Consider the following 14,719-nt stretch of genomic DNA (forward strand, 5'->3'; position numbering starts at 1 on the left):
AAAAAAAGAATAAAAGCTGTGAACTATTCATGAATTGTCGATAAATAGAAAGCTTATAAAAACGCTTATTTATGCACAAACTAATTTATGGTGTCTGAAGTTTGAATTAAATAATGCAATTAAACAGTTCACTAAGAAAAAGCTTTTGTTTATCACTCAGTAAAATTAATCAAAATGTTTGGAGCAATTCAAAAAGGACAAAGCTGCTTTGTAATTTTGATGTGAAAGAATGAGCTAAATAAATATGAAAAAACATGATGTTATTAAACTGAAGCATCAACAAATTAAGGCAAACAATAAAAATAGCCTGAAAAAATAGCCTTTTTGGTCGGTATTATCCGAATCTGTCGTTAAGGATTTTCAACTGAAGTTTCATTTTTCAGCAGCGATCATTTGTTTGACAAGTGTCGCCTCCACAATTGTGGGTGGGTTGATAGTTTCTCTCTTAAGTATCCTACTTAACTGTTGGCTAGTACCTCCTCTTCTGATCAATTCGTATAATTTCTAGCAGTGATGATAGTATCATCAAGTGATCACAAGTATCTAAACATGTGTGCAATTTGTATCTTACTAGGAAAAACTTGAGGTATTGCTAGAATACAGAAGGGATTTATTTTTTAAAAAAGTTTCAAGTTTTAATCATCAAACAAATCATATTGAGAGAGAAGTAAATACACATTGTGACTTTCATCTTAAGTTTGTGTAAACAAAGGACAAAGTCAAACTCTCTGGATGATGATAGTGAAATGCTCAAAATGTGATAAATAATATAACTTTTCATAGTTCTATGGTTTTTCATAAAATTATGACAGTTTGAAAAAGTTTTTTCAGTCTATCGTTAAAAGAAAAGAGATTTATTATGTTGAACACTAACAAATGTATAAATGGAATATGTAAAAGATGACAGAATCGGCATTGGGACCGTATTAATGAACGAAACTAAATTAGGCTATTGTTGCGCGACTCCATCAAATACGCTGAATAAATTATGAGTTGCAGTTGGAACTTTCTGCGAATTCATTCCTGGAAAAAACCGGAATTTCCGGATGCCGTCCTATTCAAAAACTACTCATTGAACTGGGAGGTCTAATTTTAAATTACTGTTACAGCTTACACTTATCGGTAATGGTTAAAAGGAAGCTATATGTCAAAATTTCGTTGCTCAGTAACAAGAATATTGCTTTTAAACGGGAGAGCAAGCAGAATAGTCTGGAACGAAGTAGAAAAACCCGTTTGCGCCGTAAGTTGAATAATGATCTATCTCGGCAAAAAAAAAGCCAATTTCTCGCTTACGTCTCTTATCTTCACATATTTGAATAACAGAAGAAATTCATCCTATTCATGTAACTTCAAAACGGATCCTTCTATTAATCTCTTCCACATTATCTGGATTTGGATCAGGACAGAGCTGTAGAAAAGCTCATACGTTGCACTCTAGATAAAACGTGTTCCATATTTATTTGATCAAGTCTTCATAATTCTGTATGCAGTTCATCCATCATTGCTTCTATGACAAGCATTGAAATCTTTTAACATTTAGCTTTTCAGTGACGAAATATTTATCATGGAATATTTCCTACATTTTACAACATCGTTTAATTAATACAGAACGTTCAAATCTTACTTTGTTACCTATCTTCTTACCCATATTTACGTTAAACTTCATGATCTCCTGAGAAGCATTCTCAACATTTAATTTCAACCATAATTTTAATTAATCAGCATTCACTGAAGTGAAAAAGCTTGAAACTATTACCTTGTAACAAGACAATACACAATATTTCTGAAAAGTATGAAATTTGTTATGATTGAAATTTGCTATAATTTGCTATGATTGATGAAGTCTATATGTAGAAAACTTTAAAAATGGTCCGGAATAGAGATTTTTAAGCATAATGAATGAAAATATTTGTTTATGCTTCCTTCACCTGAACAAACAACAATATTTTCTCTTTTTTCTCATTTTTTATCAAAATTTATTAAAATTTGAAAAGGAAAACTTTCCGCTTCAGTATGAAAATTGAATTTAACACTTTCTGCATTCTTCAAAAATGAAAAATATTCGAAAAAAATAAATTGCGCTGAGCAGAAAAATTTAGTTCAAATTATTTGAGAATGAGGAAGAGGTAATAATTATAATAATAGTTGTTGAAATAACAATAATATTTCTGCATGGTCCTTCTGAAGTATTGAAATGTATATTTTGTTGGAACCAACAAGTTCAGTATTTTATTCACTTCCAAAATACTCACTGGCAAAAATGCCGATAAATAATGGAAAAGAGACTGAGGAGACGAGAAAAAACCTGCCCGCAATGGGGGAAATGGTAGTATTATCATCGCATGCAATACAAACGATTATTTCCGCATCCAGCTGATTCATTGGAGTGTATTTGATCGATCATCCATTATTGATTGATTGATTCTCGGAATCATAACACAACGAAGATTGCGCAAAATGAAATATTACAACAAAAGAAGTTGTAAGAATTATTCAGTTGCATACTGAGAAACATAAACTGATGCACTGCTGAGGAACGAACGATGAAGTGAGGAACAGGAAGTATACTATGCTATAGAGAGTAGAAACGACAAATTTGTGAGGGCGAAAAACTTTGTCACAGACATCAAAGACTTATTTATTCAAGTGAAACTTATTAAAATATGAGCTACCTGTAGGTAGTTCTATTAATTGCGATCAACTTTCACTTAAATTTTGTTAAAATCAAAATCCTATTTGAACAAACTTCCAGTGAAATTTGAATTTCATTTCGAGGATATTATAAAATAATACACAATTAATGGTTTTTCTTCTTTTCTGACTGCATGTTAGACAGATGTTCTCTTCCATTCTTCCTCACTTATCTTTCTATTTAAGTCATTTGATTTTATTTCTAGTACTTGTTTAAAAATGCGTGAAACAATGGAAATATTTAATTTACAAATAAGGCAGGAATTTTTGTTTTCTTTCCTTTCTTCATCCTCTTCATGCACTTTTGCTAACTCGTAAACAGGAAAAATTTGTCGCAAAACGAACTCAAACAGCGAAACCTTCTTACTTTTCTTCTTTTTGTTTCCTTGGCTAAATTCTTTGAGTGATTATTTCCTATTTATTTTAATTGACATTTAAGGGTTTAAATCAAACAACGAAAAAATCCTATTTTTTCCCCTAAAAAATGATCCGATTAACCTTTGCGCTTATTTATTGTAATAAAGCTTATTTGGTTAATTAATGCTAGCACTATTAGATGAAAATGTAATGCAAAAACATTTAATATTGCATTATGGAGATCATTTCTAACTTCTTCAACAAAAATTCTATACCTTCAGGTGACAAGTGTGCGAAAATACCACTAAACTCCCGAAAAAAAGCTCTTGATGTCATCCACCAATCAATTAAACGCCTTGGCTTGGGTGGTTGAGCCAGATGCATCAGGTAATAGATATATGTTGGAAAATAAATAATTGATTGGCTTATTCTTCCTCGATCGCAAGAGATCGCTTCCAGAGATGAAAAAAACCCCTATATGTTAAAAGGGTTTCTCAAAGCTGCAAGCCTGGAAATGCTTTAAAATAATTAAATGCGATTTGGCTTTTACTAATAACAAGTGATTTGTGTTGGGTGCTGAATTCCCCCGAGTACCACACGAGAGAAATCTTCGAGCACTCACCAATCAGTGCTTGATTTGAAGTTATTGATTGTTGAGTTTTGCAGCTGGCCAGGGAACTCTCTTATTATTACATTCAGCACGATTTACCGTAAAACTGCAAGTTAAATTTTGTTAACCTTTTTTCCCGAAAATCTGAAAAATTTCCAGTAATTATCGACGAAATTGTAGCAAAATACGTGTATAAGTAAATACTTTATATTCTTACTTTGAGAAATCTCGAAACAACTAGCATTGTTGAAGTTGCCATGGCTAAAAATCATGGCCATTATAAGTAACTTACTATTCATGCCTGATTAAATGCTTTCTAATTTGCTATAGATTTCCCAGATTAAGCTAAGTTAGAAATATTCTAATTTAATTGTGCTTAATTATGCAATGCCAATGATTTATTGGCCGTAACCAAATTTCCATAACTATGGCTTGCGTGTGAGCCAATGAGTTGTGTTAATAACCTTTGTAAGTGGTTTACTGTTGTAGCAATTTACGCCAGTGACGGTTGTTCTTGACTTGAGATATACTTCGAGAGTAAGCTTAGAATAGATAAATACATAAGAATTTGGCAGAAGGGATAAGAGAACTTCCTAAATCGATGTGTTGTTGGCCGATTGAGGACAGAAAGGGACAGAGAATATGGACGAGGGCAGGGGTAAGAAAGAGTTGGTGGTCATGGGAGAGGGGAGATTGGTCCATGGGATCCAAGGGCAAAAGAAATCTTTCCTTCTTCCTCGCTATTCCTTTGGGACCCAGATGAAGTACCATGATAAGACTACTTATCTTTTTCTCTCTTTCTCCCTCTCTCTCCTCAACCAAATTCAATTCTCAAGAAAAATCTAACCTTTATCAGATCAGGGAGGACCAACTGGACAGCAGGGCGGTAGTGACATCCCATCAATAAATCCACCTTGCTTCCTCATCAGTATGTCAGATACCAATTGCCCAACAGGCGGAGTGAGTGGAGAGGGGACATTCATTCACTTTGGTTTCCTTCATTCATAACGCCTTTTCCTCGCTTACTTCGGAAGACTGCTTGCTCTCTCGATCCTCATTCGATCCACATTGATCACTGGAAGAATAGCTATTCTCTTCAAGCGCCTAATACTTTTTGGCGGAGAACAATTGGTTCATAAAACCAATTAGGACTGGGATAGAGTAGCTATCCTTCCCTTTCAGGGATCAATATGGATCGAGAGAGATACCAGGAGATTACTTGGCCAATAGTTGTAGAGAAAAGAGCCTGGTTAATACGTGCTACTGTTCATAACACTTATATATTGACACTATTTCTCAATTCAATAGATGATTATATGTCCAGTATGTAATCATAGTGCCATTCAAGGTAAAAACTGATCATTGTCAATTAGATCAAGTGAGGAGAAGGAATAAGCATAATTCATAATCACAAGTTAAGTTTAACCAGTGAATAGCAAACCTAATTTCAGAGCAATATAATTGTGAGGACAAACTGAGTTAATCAGTGATTGAACCATATCTTAACATGGCACCCATTGCTATTCTAACTGTTCTTTTACTGATGTTTATCATTGTCATTTCATCCATGCTTATTATCGTTATGTGTTAATAGCATATAACATAAAGTAAATACTAAAAAAAACCCAATTATTTCTGTCTTTCTTGTATATACACAATTGAATCTTACTCTCAGTCTTTGTAATTATTTTGTCACTTTAATCAGTCACCAATGTCATGCCTACCATAATTATTAACAATCATTCTGAATCATTTATCATACTTTCTGATGATTCATGTCACCAAAGTTCACTTTCACCTTTAGAACAAAATTTCACCAATTATTTTCATATTTGTATTTGGTAGGGATGGAATTAAATTTTGAAAATTTCATGAGAATCCACTTCTCAAATGCAATTTTCAAATATTATTTTGCGAAAGTATATGTATGTATATCTTTGGCTTAACTTTGATCATTCGTTTTTGGACACTTCTAATTAATAATCAATTAAATCATTGTCAGAATACAAAAACTGTAGTTTTGATTAGCTTCAATCCAATAAAGAATCCTAAAACGATTATTAGTGATGTGCAATGATAGGTTTTTTTTTTCCTTTAGCTGTCCACAAACAAAAATAAAGACTGAATAAACGAAGGGAGTGGAGAGAAAATGTAATAGTTGTGCTATTACTATCTCATCTATTAAAAAACTCCTGTTCATTTCATCCCAAAATTATTGTTAAACTAACACTTTCAAGTTATTTCTTTTTCTATATTTGAAGAAGCAGACAGTTCCGAAATTATCCAAACAGAATCACTTCTTCAATAATAATAGAAGTTGTTATTGCTTATAAATATCCCTTATCTTACAGATTTGCACCATTTTTGCTAACCTTATTTTTAAATGCACTGTACTGAAATCGAATTCAAAACGGAAATTAGACAATGCTTATAACTATTTGGCTGCTTTGCTTTTTAGCCATAAATTCTTCTCAATTACTTCTTGAGTAGTATGAATGTTATAACTGCATAAAAATCAATGTATTTTGCATAATTCATGCAAAATATGCATGTAAAAAGGCGTTTAAAAAGTGTTAGTGTGAAAATTGCGAATGGAAATGTTTGATAATTGGTGCTAAAGAAAAATTTCCATCATATTAACATCTTTGACCATCAAAAAATGAGTTGGTTAGGGATGCAAAATAAAGTTAAAGCCTGGATGGGAATATAACTAGTAGAGATAATTGTGTGCTACCTTAAGTTTTTTGAAAAACTTGAATGCAATGTTTTTAGCATAAAAAGTATTACTACAGGTACATTCTGTTATCTTCACCCATAAAATTAAGTTACTTTCGAGATATAATGCGTTGCGATTGAATTGATATCAGTTATATTTTTTGAAACTTTTGTTTCGAGTTTTCAAGGTCATCAATTGTTTCATAATAATTTAGACTTTTTCAATCTGTAATTTATGTTCCATAATAATTTGTCATTGTTTATTATTATTATTATTATTATTATTATTATTATTATTATTATTATTATTATTATTATTATTATTGTTTATTATTATATTGTATTATTATTACTAATTCTTGACTACTTCTTACCAATTCATGACGTATACCATTTGTTACTTTCTTTATACCGCTATAAGTTAACGAAGCAGAAACTACGTGGAAATAACGTGTGACTGCTCTACTAATGAATGATAATGCAAATTATGCTATCAGAGCAAGTTATGGCTGTTGTAATTTTGTTTTCCCAATTTAAAATATACAATTTGAGTCGGTCTTGAAAGTTATAATTATGGCAACTGGGAAATTAATTATGATTTTCATTATAATTGCAAATGTAACAACTCGTCATCATGCTTTTTACTGCCATCATGATTCCATTTTTGTTTTAAAAATAACCAGAATATATGATTTCATCAATTATAGAATCCTCCAATGAGTGCAGTAGCATCATCGTCTACAGCAGTGGTTAGCAGCAGTTCGAATAGTTCCGTCATTTGCAATAAACCATCGAAAAGACGAAATGGTATGTTTATTTCGAATTCTTTTTCTTAGAATTGTCTCTGTTTCTATTATTTAATTTTTAAGCAATTCGATCTTAAGCATACAGAAATTTAAGTCTCTTCTCACATTGCAAGAGTTTTGCGATGGCTAATTTTCTCCAAATTACTATTACACAATTATTACATTTCTTTTGAAAGTTATATGCGAAGATTGTTTTAATCTTTCCAATCAATTGCCATAATTTTTCACATTACAAAAAAAGTAATTTGAAAGCAATGGCTAATGAGGAAATTCTCAAGACATCAACGAACGGATCATCATCTCTAGAACATAACAATTATAATTCATCAATTATTAATATTCAGAAAAACTTTTTTTTTTGTATGTTTAAAAATTTGTTGAAAACTTTTTGACTGTCAATTTTTTTTTTATCATTCTTTTTATTGCTTGATATTTTTGATCTGTAATACATCGTTGGATGGTCTGTTTTGGTATGTTGGTACATATGGTATATTTTGACTTTTAGGAACATTTCGTGTTTTGGCGGAAGACTGCTCACAATTTGCACTGGGTGATGAATTTGATAGCGATTTCCATCAGGTACTGACGGATTGCGAACGGTATACGTTGGAACTGGATCCGGTGCTAGATGAACCGTTAATTAATCGCTCTAATACTGGTGACTGTTTGCACGAGAAACTAAATAAGAATGCATTAAGGGGATCATATGCGATACATCATGAAAGGGAAATTTCTAGGTAGTATTCATTTTGCAAATATCTATCAAATGCCGAATAGACGTGATGTTTAAAGATAGCATTATTGATTTTTTTTAAAGTAGGAATAACTGTAACAATGTCTTCCCAATAGCTCTACAAGTGTATGATGGCTTCCCCGATGTACCAAAGAATTTATTCGAAACGGTTATTATTTTACAAAAAAAGGTGATGAAAGGAGGGTGTTGAAACAATATAGTTTTCCAATGGTGTGACAAAATATGGCGCAATTTCTACCGTGTTTCTCCGAAAATAAATCACTCCCTGGTCAGAGTGCGACAACTTCAGTGAGCAGGTGGACAAGAGAGAAATGCTGTCATTTTCCGCGGATATAAGACGTCTCCTAAAAATAACCCTAGCACTTTTTCTCTTTTTTTTTGAACGAGGGGAAATAATATAAGATTAGACCCTGTTTTATTTTCGGAGAGACATGATATTACTTTGAATTCTATTTGAACTATCATTGCATTTCAGGCTAACAGATGAAGTAGAAATCGATGGTGATTCAGCATCGGATGAGTTGGATTTATTGCCACCTTTACCGCCTTGTTCAACCTCAGGGCGAAAGTTTCCAAAATGGAAAATAAAATTGCCAAATTGGTTACTTTGTCGTAATCCTCGGGTTCCAATGAAATGCATTATTATGTAATTTATTCGAGTTTTATGTAACAGCAAATATGTTTTATATTACAATAAATTTCATCTTTTTGCAGCACTGATAAAATTTTTAGAATTTCTAAAATTCAAAAATTGTTTAATCAAAATAAAGCAAATGGCATGAGAAAATCGATGTGTATGATTTCTCATGAAATCTTCGAAAAAAAATTAATTCACATAAATTAGTTGTAAAAAGACAAGATAAAAATGGTCATGAAGAAAGTTAGATGTATTTGGGGTACATCATTTTAGATAAGGCTCATTAGGGAAGTGAAAAGGAGGAAGGTCCAATCACGATACAAATCATGCATTTCTGGATTACACTGAGATTGTGATATTTAATAAATTTCTGGAACTTATGGCATTATTATGAAGACAATAAAAGCTGTATGAATGGAAAGACGACAAAGTTCAAATGTGTGTTTAAATCCAAAAAGTGATTTGAAACTTTCAGCATTTCGAATAAATCGAATTTCAGTAATAGAATTTATTGATCGTTGAAATTAAAAAACAGTGGAAGTATGGATTTTTTTTACTAACTAATTAATACAGTAAATCTAGAAAATAATTAATTTCATTTTCTTCCCTTCATCCCGTTGATCATTGATCTACATTGATCTATTGATCTACACGTTCTAATTCACTCGCCTTAAAATTTTTCAAACAGTTTGTTTTGCATATTTTCATCAAAAAATTTATTGTCTTTAAGGCATTTGAAATTATTTTTTAAGCCAAAATATTATAATTTGAAAACTTTAAAAGGAAATAAATCAGTTTAATCAAAAGTAAATTTAATTTAATCAGCGCTTAGATTCATTTTAACATCTTTGGTATATGTCTCAGTAAGTCTTCGATTTCTATAAATTGCGGGAAAAACGGAAATAGTTTCTGCGACATTTTGATGACAAATATATTTTTCGTTAATATTAACGCTATTCAGCGTATTCATATGTTAAAAAAATTTAATTAAATATTATCGTGATCAAATCTATCTGACCTTAAAATTTAGATGAAAACTAATCCAAATTGGGAATTAAAATAGTCATATGACAAGTAGAAAATTAGAAAAGTCTCATGAGATTCGAATTACTTTTCGTTGATTCCACACTCCACTATAAATCATGATTATTCGGGAATATCTCTGGTACCTCTCAGTTGCTAATTCAATTTTTGCTATCGATTTTTTCCACCATTTTCCTCATATAATCTATTGATATAGGAATGAGAAAAGTTATTACAACTATTACAATTTTTTATGGCTTCTCGATTTCTATTGATCCATTTTTTAACTCTGTCATCTTTAAATGCATAAAATTCTCCCTTTAAGAAAAAAATGTTTTTAAAATTTGAACATTTATAAAGCGTAGAATTCCACTCTTTAAAATTTTAGCAAATTTTTTTTCTTCTCCCTTTTCTTCATTTTGGTCTGAAGAGAAGAGAAGCAATCTTTCTCGTCTTCCTGATTTGCTGAGAACATCCGACGACAAATTCAATTTATATAGCTGTTTTCATCATTCAGAATGTTCTTTAGACGTGTTAAAATGAGGAAAAGAATATGCATTCGGGATTTTTTCGACAACGTTTCCTCGTCGAAGAAATCAAATTATAACTGAACGATTTCAATCATGTAAATGTCCAACCGAATTTTGATGAAATTTTTTTTTTTTTACATATATGAATGTCTATTACTCTATTTGTTGAATTACTCATCCATATCTCATTATAATTGTGTGCTTGCCTAAGCCATTTGAACTTTCATGCAACTTTTGTTGAGATCATTACATCTCTTCATTGAGGAGCAGTCGATTAGCACTTACTGTCTTATTTATTAGAAATAATCAAACCTTACCACGACTTTTGGGAATTACACATACACACACACACACATACACACAAACATATATATATATATATATATAAACATGTCATAAAGTTGAAACCATTCAAATTTCATTTCATTTTAACTACAATCTCCATTAACTATCCATTCTCTCATTATTCGCACTTGTCTAGTTTCAAAAATTCAAACCAACCAAAGTTGTTTATTCATATTCCAGTTTGATAAATCTCAGTATTATTGAAAATTTTATTCTAACTCATCGAAATCTTCAAAATCATGCCTTAAATATTATAATGAATGGACTAATTTTCTTCGTCTTCTTCCCTGGTAACCATTTTAATCAATAAAGCATTTTCATTTAAAAAACGATGCGTAAATGCATAAATTAGTTAATTACAAAGACGAACTTATTTTTACTCATTTCAAATTTGATCTACAATGACTTTAAATTGCTTCTACCAAAGATAAATGTGGAAAATATTACAAAATCAAATTTGAAAAAAGCTAAAAAGTTTATATGAATGGAGTTTATTTTTTAAAAAAGGAAAAGAAAAATTCATGGAAAAATATTTCGATAATTCTCGGATTTATTTTTTAATTTTTTTGGATTTTTTGTTGTTTGACAATTGAATCAAAGAAAGAGAATGAGTTCAAACAATAAAAATGAGACACTTTTTGAAGGTTGCCATATCGGCAATCAACATACGCAAACGATTAGCTGCATATCAGCTGATAGAAATTTAAAGGCTTTCATAGGTCTGCTTAAAAAATCGCATAACGCAAAACGCGTAACCTCTTGTTCTGATTTAATTTATTCATTGATAGAACCATCACTGGTTACCATTTAAATGGTTTGAAGTAATTGTTTGTAGTTAATTGATGCACATTAGTCATCAGTTAATATTAAAATAATTTTGGTACGTCCATAGCTCATAAATTATCTCATTTATACCTAAAAAGGTTAGCAAAGTTGTCAAAGCAACTTCAAATATTTCTTATTGATAAATATAGAAATCAATCAATTCAGTATAAAAGTCCAACTTTTTATTATAGAATTTAGAAATTCCCGGCTATTACTTTCTTTTATTAGATATTTCTTTACCATTGACAAGCTAAACAGAGGATTAAGATAAATGATAAGAGGACCAAAATCGTCAATCTCCCTGGGGATAATTAGCCAATACTCATTGAGCCTGTAATAATATCACGACTAAAGGATGTACCAGAATATCCTGGCTTTTCTGGTGTTTCTGAATAAAGTCTAGATAAATTACTCTTATTCATTTATACCATTTCTTTGTCCTGCGCTTTTTTTTGGAGATGATATTATGCATTGTTACTTTTTTCCACTATTTGCAAACATGAAGATAAATTAAACTTTATTTCCTTCTCAATTTGGTACCTCTCATGAGACCAAAACTTCGCAATTTTCCTATTTGCAGGTTTACCAATTGTGTCCTTTTATAGTTATGTAGTTTATGTGTTGTGAAATATTTGATATTTCTTTTGCGGTATTTTTCTCTTTTTTTTGTTCATATGTTAACAATTGGAAATTAGTGAAAAGAAAAGGTGCAAATAAAAATGGAAGTGAAATTTATCATATCATGATTGATTGTTTCGAATATTGAAGTTGGAAAAATATCAAATGTCAGTATTTTCGAATTCTTTTTCAACTTAAATAATACACCATTTTCGAATATGGAAAAGATTTAAGCAAGCTCTTTTTATCCTTTAGTAAAATTTTTACTTATAATTCTTAGTTCATCCTTTAGGACAAAAAGAGAAACCACTACTTTTTAATTTAGCAGTAAATTAATTAGTTAACCAGCAAAATACATGCGAATGTTTTTATTACGAATTTTTGCAGTGCTGCTTCCCCTCAAGTTAAAATATCTCGAATCACATGAGCTGATCTATTCCACAATGTTTTCTGCAAATGATCATTGCATTCATTTTGCAGACTAATTAATTTAGTTAATTTATTGCTTAATTCTACTCAACTCAACTACCAGACATCATCATTAGTCGTGAAGCAACATTATGAAAGCGGGAATTGCAAAAGATGAAATATGTGCTGTATCTTTCCTGAACAAACTTCCAATCAAATATCGAGGATATAAAAATCGTAACAAAATAAATCTAGTATCATAATGCATTCATAGATGATAAGTCTGAAGGAGTTTTATTGCTGCGAAACGAGACCGGGAGAAATAAATTTGGAGTAGTTGTGTTTAATGGCTAAATCTTGATGGAACTTCGATTACAAAGGCTACAAATGATACCTCAGTGATTCTAATGAATTAAAAATTGTTTAATTTCATTCACATCAATGTACCAGCATTAGTGATCGTATATTGTTTAATTCTGTGCAATTCGGCTATTTGTTTACTTCAAGCCCATTAAAAATTTAATTCAATTCATTTTACCAAATATTATAACTGCTAAGTTTTATCAAGTATTGCGACTTTTTGTTCCATTCATTCATTGCGCAAATGTATGACTTCAGAAAAGAATTTGTACAATTTGATCAACAAAAAAGAAAAAATATATGTATATGTGATGAGCTTTTGACGAATATTGAACTCATTTTTTCCTCAATTTCATTTGCTTTTGAGTGATTTTTTTTTTGTTCCAAAATTTTCTTTTTCTTCTTTTGCTTTTCAACGCGTACTAAATCCAATAAGGCGGTTATAATAAGATATTAATAATAGCAATGGAAACTGGCAAATCTTTTCTTCTACTACTTCATATGAGCATATAATTTAGCATTTGAGGCATTTCCATCTGTCCTACTTAATTCAGCAATTCATTCCATCGATTTACTCACTTATTTACTTCTGCGATTCCTATTAATTTATTAACTTACCTAATAAGTTACTCACTGGATCACGTGACATTGGAAAAATCGAAAATATCTTTCCATGCAAATTGCACTTGTTATCATTGTCATGTTACTATCTAATTACTATTATCATATTTACTACCACCACGACTAGAACAACAACAACAACTACTACTACCAAAGCTATTTCTAAGCAGTTTTAGCTGAAAGTTCTTCCCCTCTTCAATTCATTCATTCTATTTTTCATTTTCATTTTTAACGAAAGAGAAGGAAATGTGAGATATTTGAAATGAGTTAAAGTTCATTTTTTGAATCATTAATTACAACAATGATAATGATAACTTCTATCAGTGCTCATTCATTCATTCAGAATGCTGTGATTAGTTCTAATTTGAGAGTTCAAGGACAGAACAAAAATGACAACAAAAGCGATAATATAAATAGGAATTACTTTTTCAGGAAAAGTGAAAAGAGAAAAACAGGAGAAATAAGGATGATGGATCCTTTCAGATAAACTGAATTTTGTTATAAAATAATGGTACGGAAGAGAGAAGAGGGAATGACAATGATAAGAAAAGTGAAGGAAGATTGAAAAAGTAAGAAAGGGATAATAAGTTCTGCTGAAGCTTCATGAAGATGATGAAACAGGAAGGAAAGAGGGAGGAGGATGAAGATGGTGGGGAGGAGGAGAAAGAGAAGGAAGAAGAGGATGAGGAAAAAAATTTTTACTACTTATTAGGCGACATCCTCAATAACAGCTTAGAGAAGGAGAATGTTTCTTTGCCACCTCCATTAAACATCACTAAATCATATCAAAACTTTAATATTTGTTGAAAATTTTGTCGTAACAGGCAGGATAATTTCAAAAAATAAATTTCATAGTATGAAAATTGGTGCTTTCATCTACTTTTTCGGCAATATTTGTGCCAATTACGAATTGTATTATTTACTTTTGTTATAATTTTAACGAAATTCGAATGAAATTAATTAATAATTTGTACCTGTTAAAACAGCAATATCATTTCAAAAAAGTGCTGATGCTACTATTATTACTGCTACTTTTACTATTGTTATTGCAATTCCACTGATACTCATTTTGCCACCAATAAGGATAAAGATATCAAGTTGAATCACATTGCAACTGATACTTATTACTTCTGTTCTGATATCATTGGTATAGCTGCTTTACAACAACAACAATAACAACAACAATAACAACAACAACAACAACAACAACAATAACTAGTACTACTAGTACTACTACTACTATTACTACTACTATTACTACTATTATTACTACTACTACTACTACTACTACTACTACTGCTACTATTACTACTACTACTACTACTACTACTACTACTACTACTACTACTACTACTACTACTACTACTACTACTACTACTACTACTACTACTACTACTACTACTACTACTACTACTACTA

The 14,719-nt window shown here is 30.8% G+C and overlaps 3 protein-coding genes across 3 annotated transcripts; all 3 read left to right on the top strand.

Moving 5' to 3' along the window:
* Positions 1 to 4,300: 4,300 nt before the first annotated feature.
* Positions 4,301 to 4,989, top strand: LOAG_07510 (hypothetical protein; the record flags this gene model as incomplete). Its single annotated transcript, XM_003143043.1, has 3 exons — positions 4,301 to 4,316; positions 4,515 to 4,649; positions 4,841 to 4,989. 3 exons carry the CDS (start codon positions 4,301 to 4,303, stop codon positions 4,987 to 4,989), a joined length of 300 nt encoding a protein of 99 aa, XP_003143091.1.
* Positions 4,990 to 7,089: 2,100 nt separating this feature from the next.
* Positions 7,090 to 8,598, top strand: LOAG_07511 (hypothetical protein; the record flags this gene model as incomplete). The annotated part of the gene is made up of 3 exons (XM_003143044.2): positions 7,090 to 7,180; positions 7,685 to 7,916; positions 8,409 to 8,598. The coding sequence occupies 3 exons, from the start codon at positions 7,090 to 7,092 to the stop codon at positions 8,581 to 8,583; spliced, it is 498 nt and encodes a 165-aa protein (XP_003143092.1). The 3' UTR covers positions 8,584 to 8,598.
* Positions 8,599 to 13,909: 5,311 nt separating this feature from the next.
* LOAG_07512 (hypothetical protein) lies at positions 13,910 to 14,107 on the top strand (the record flags this gene model as incomplete). Its single annotated transcript, XM_003143045.2, has 1 exon — positions 13,910 to 14,107. One exon carries the CDS (start codon positions 13,910 to 13,912, stop codon positions 14,105 to 14,107), a length of 198 nt encoding a protein of 65 aa, XP_003143093.2.
* Between the last annotated feature and the right edge of the window lie 612 nt (positions 14,108 to 14,719).

This window comes from Loa loa (genome assembly GCF_000183805.2).
Source record: "Loa loa unplaced genomic scaffold supercont3.19, whole genome shotgun sequence".
NCBI lineage: Eukaryota > Metazoa > Nematoda > Chromadorea > Rhabditida > Onchocercidae > Loa > Loa loa.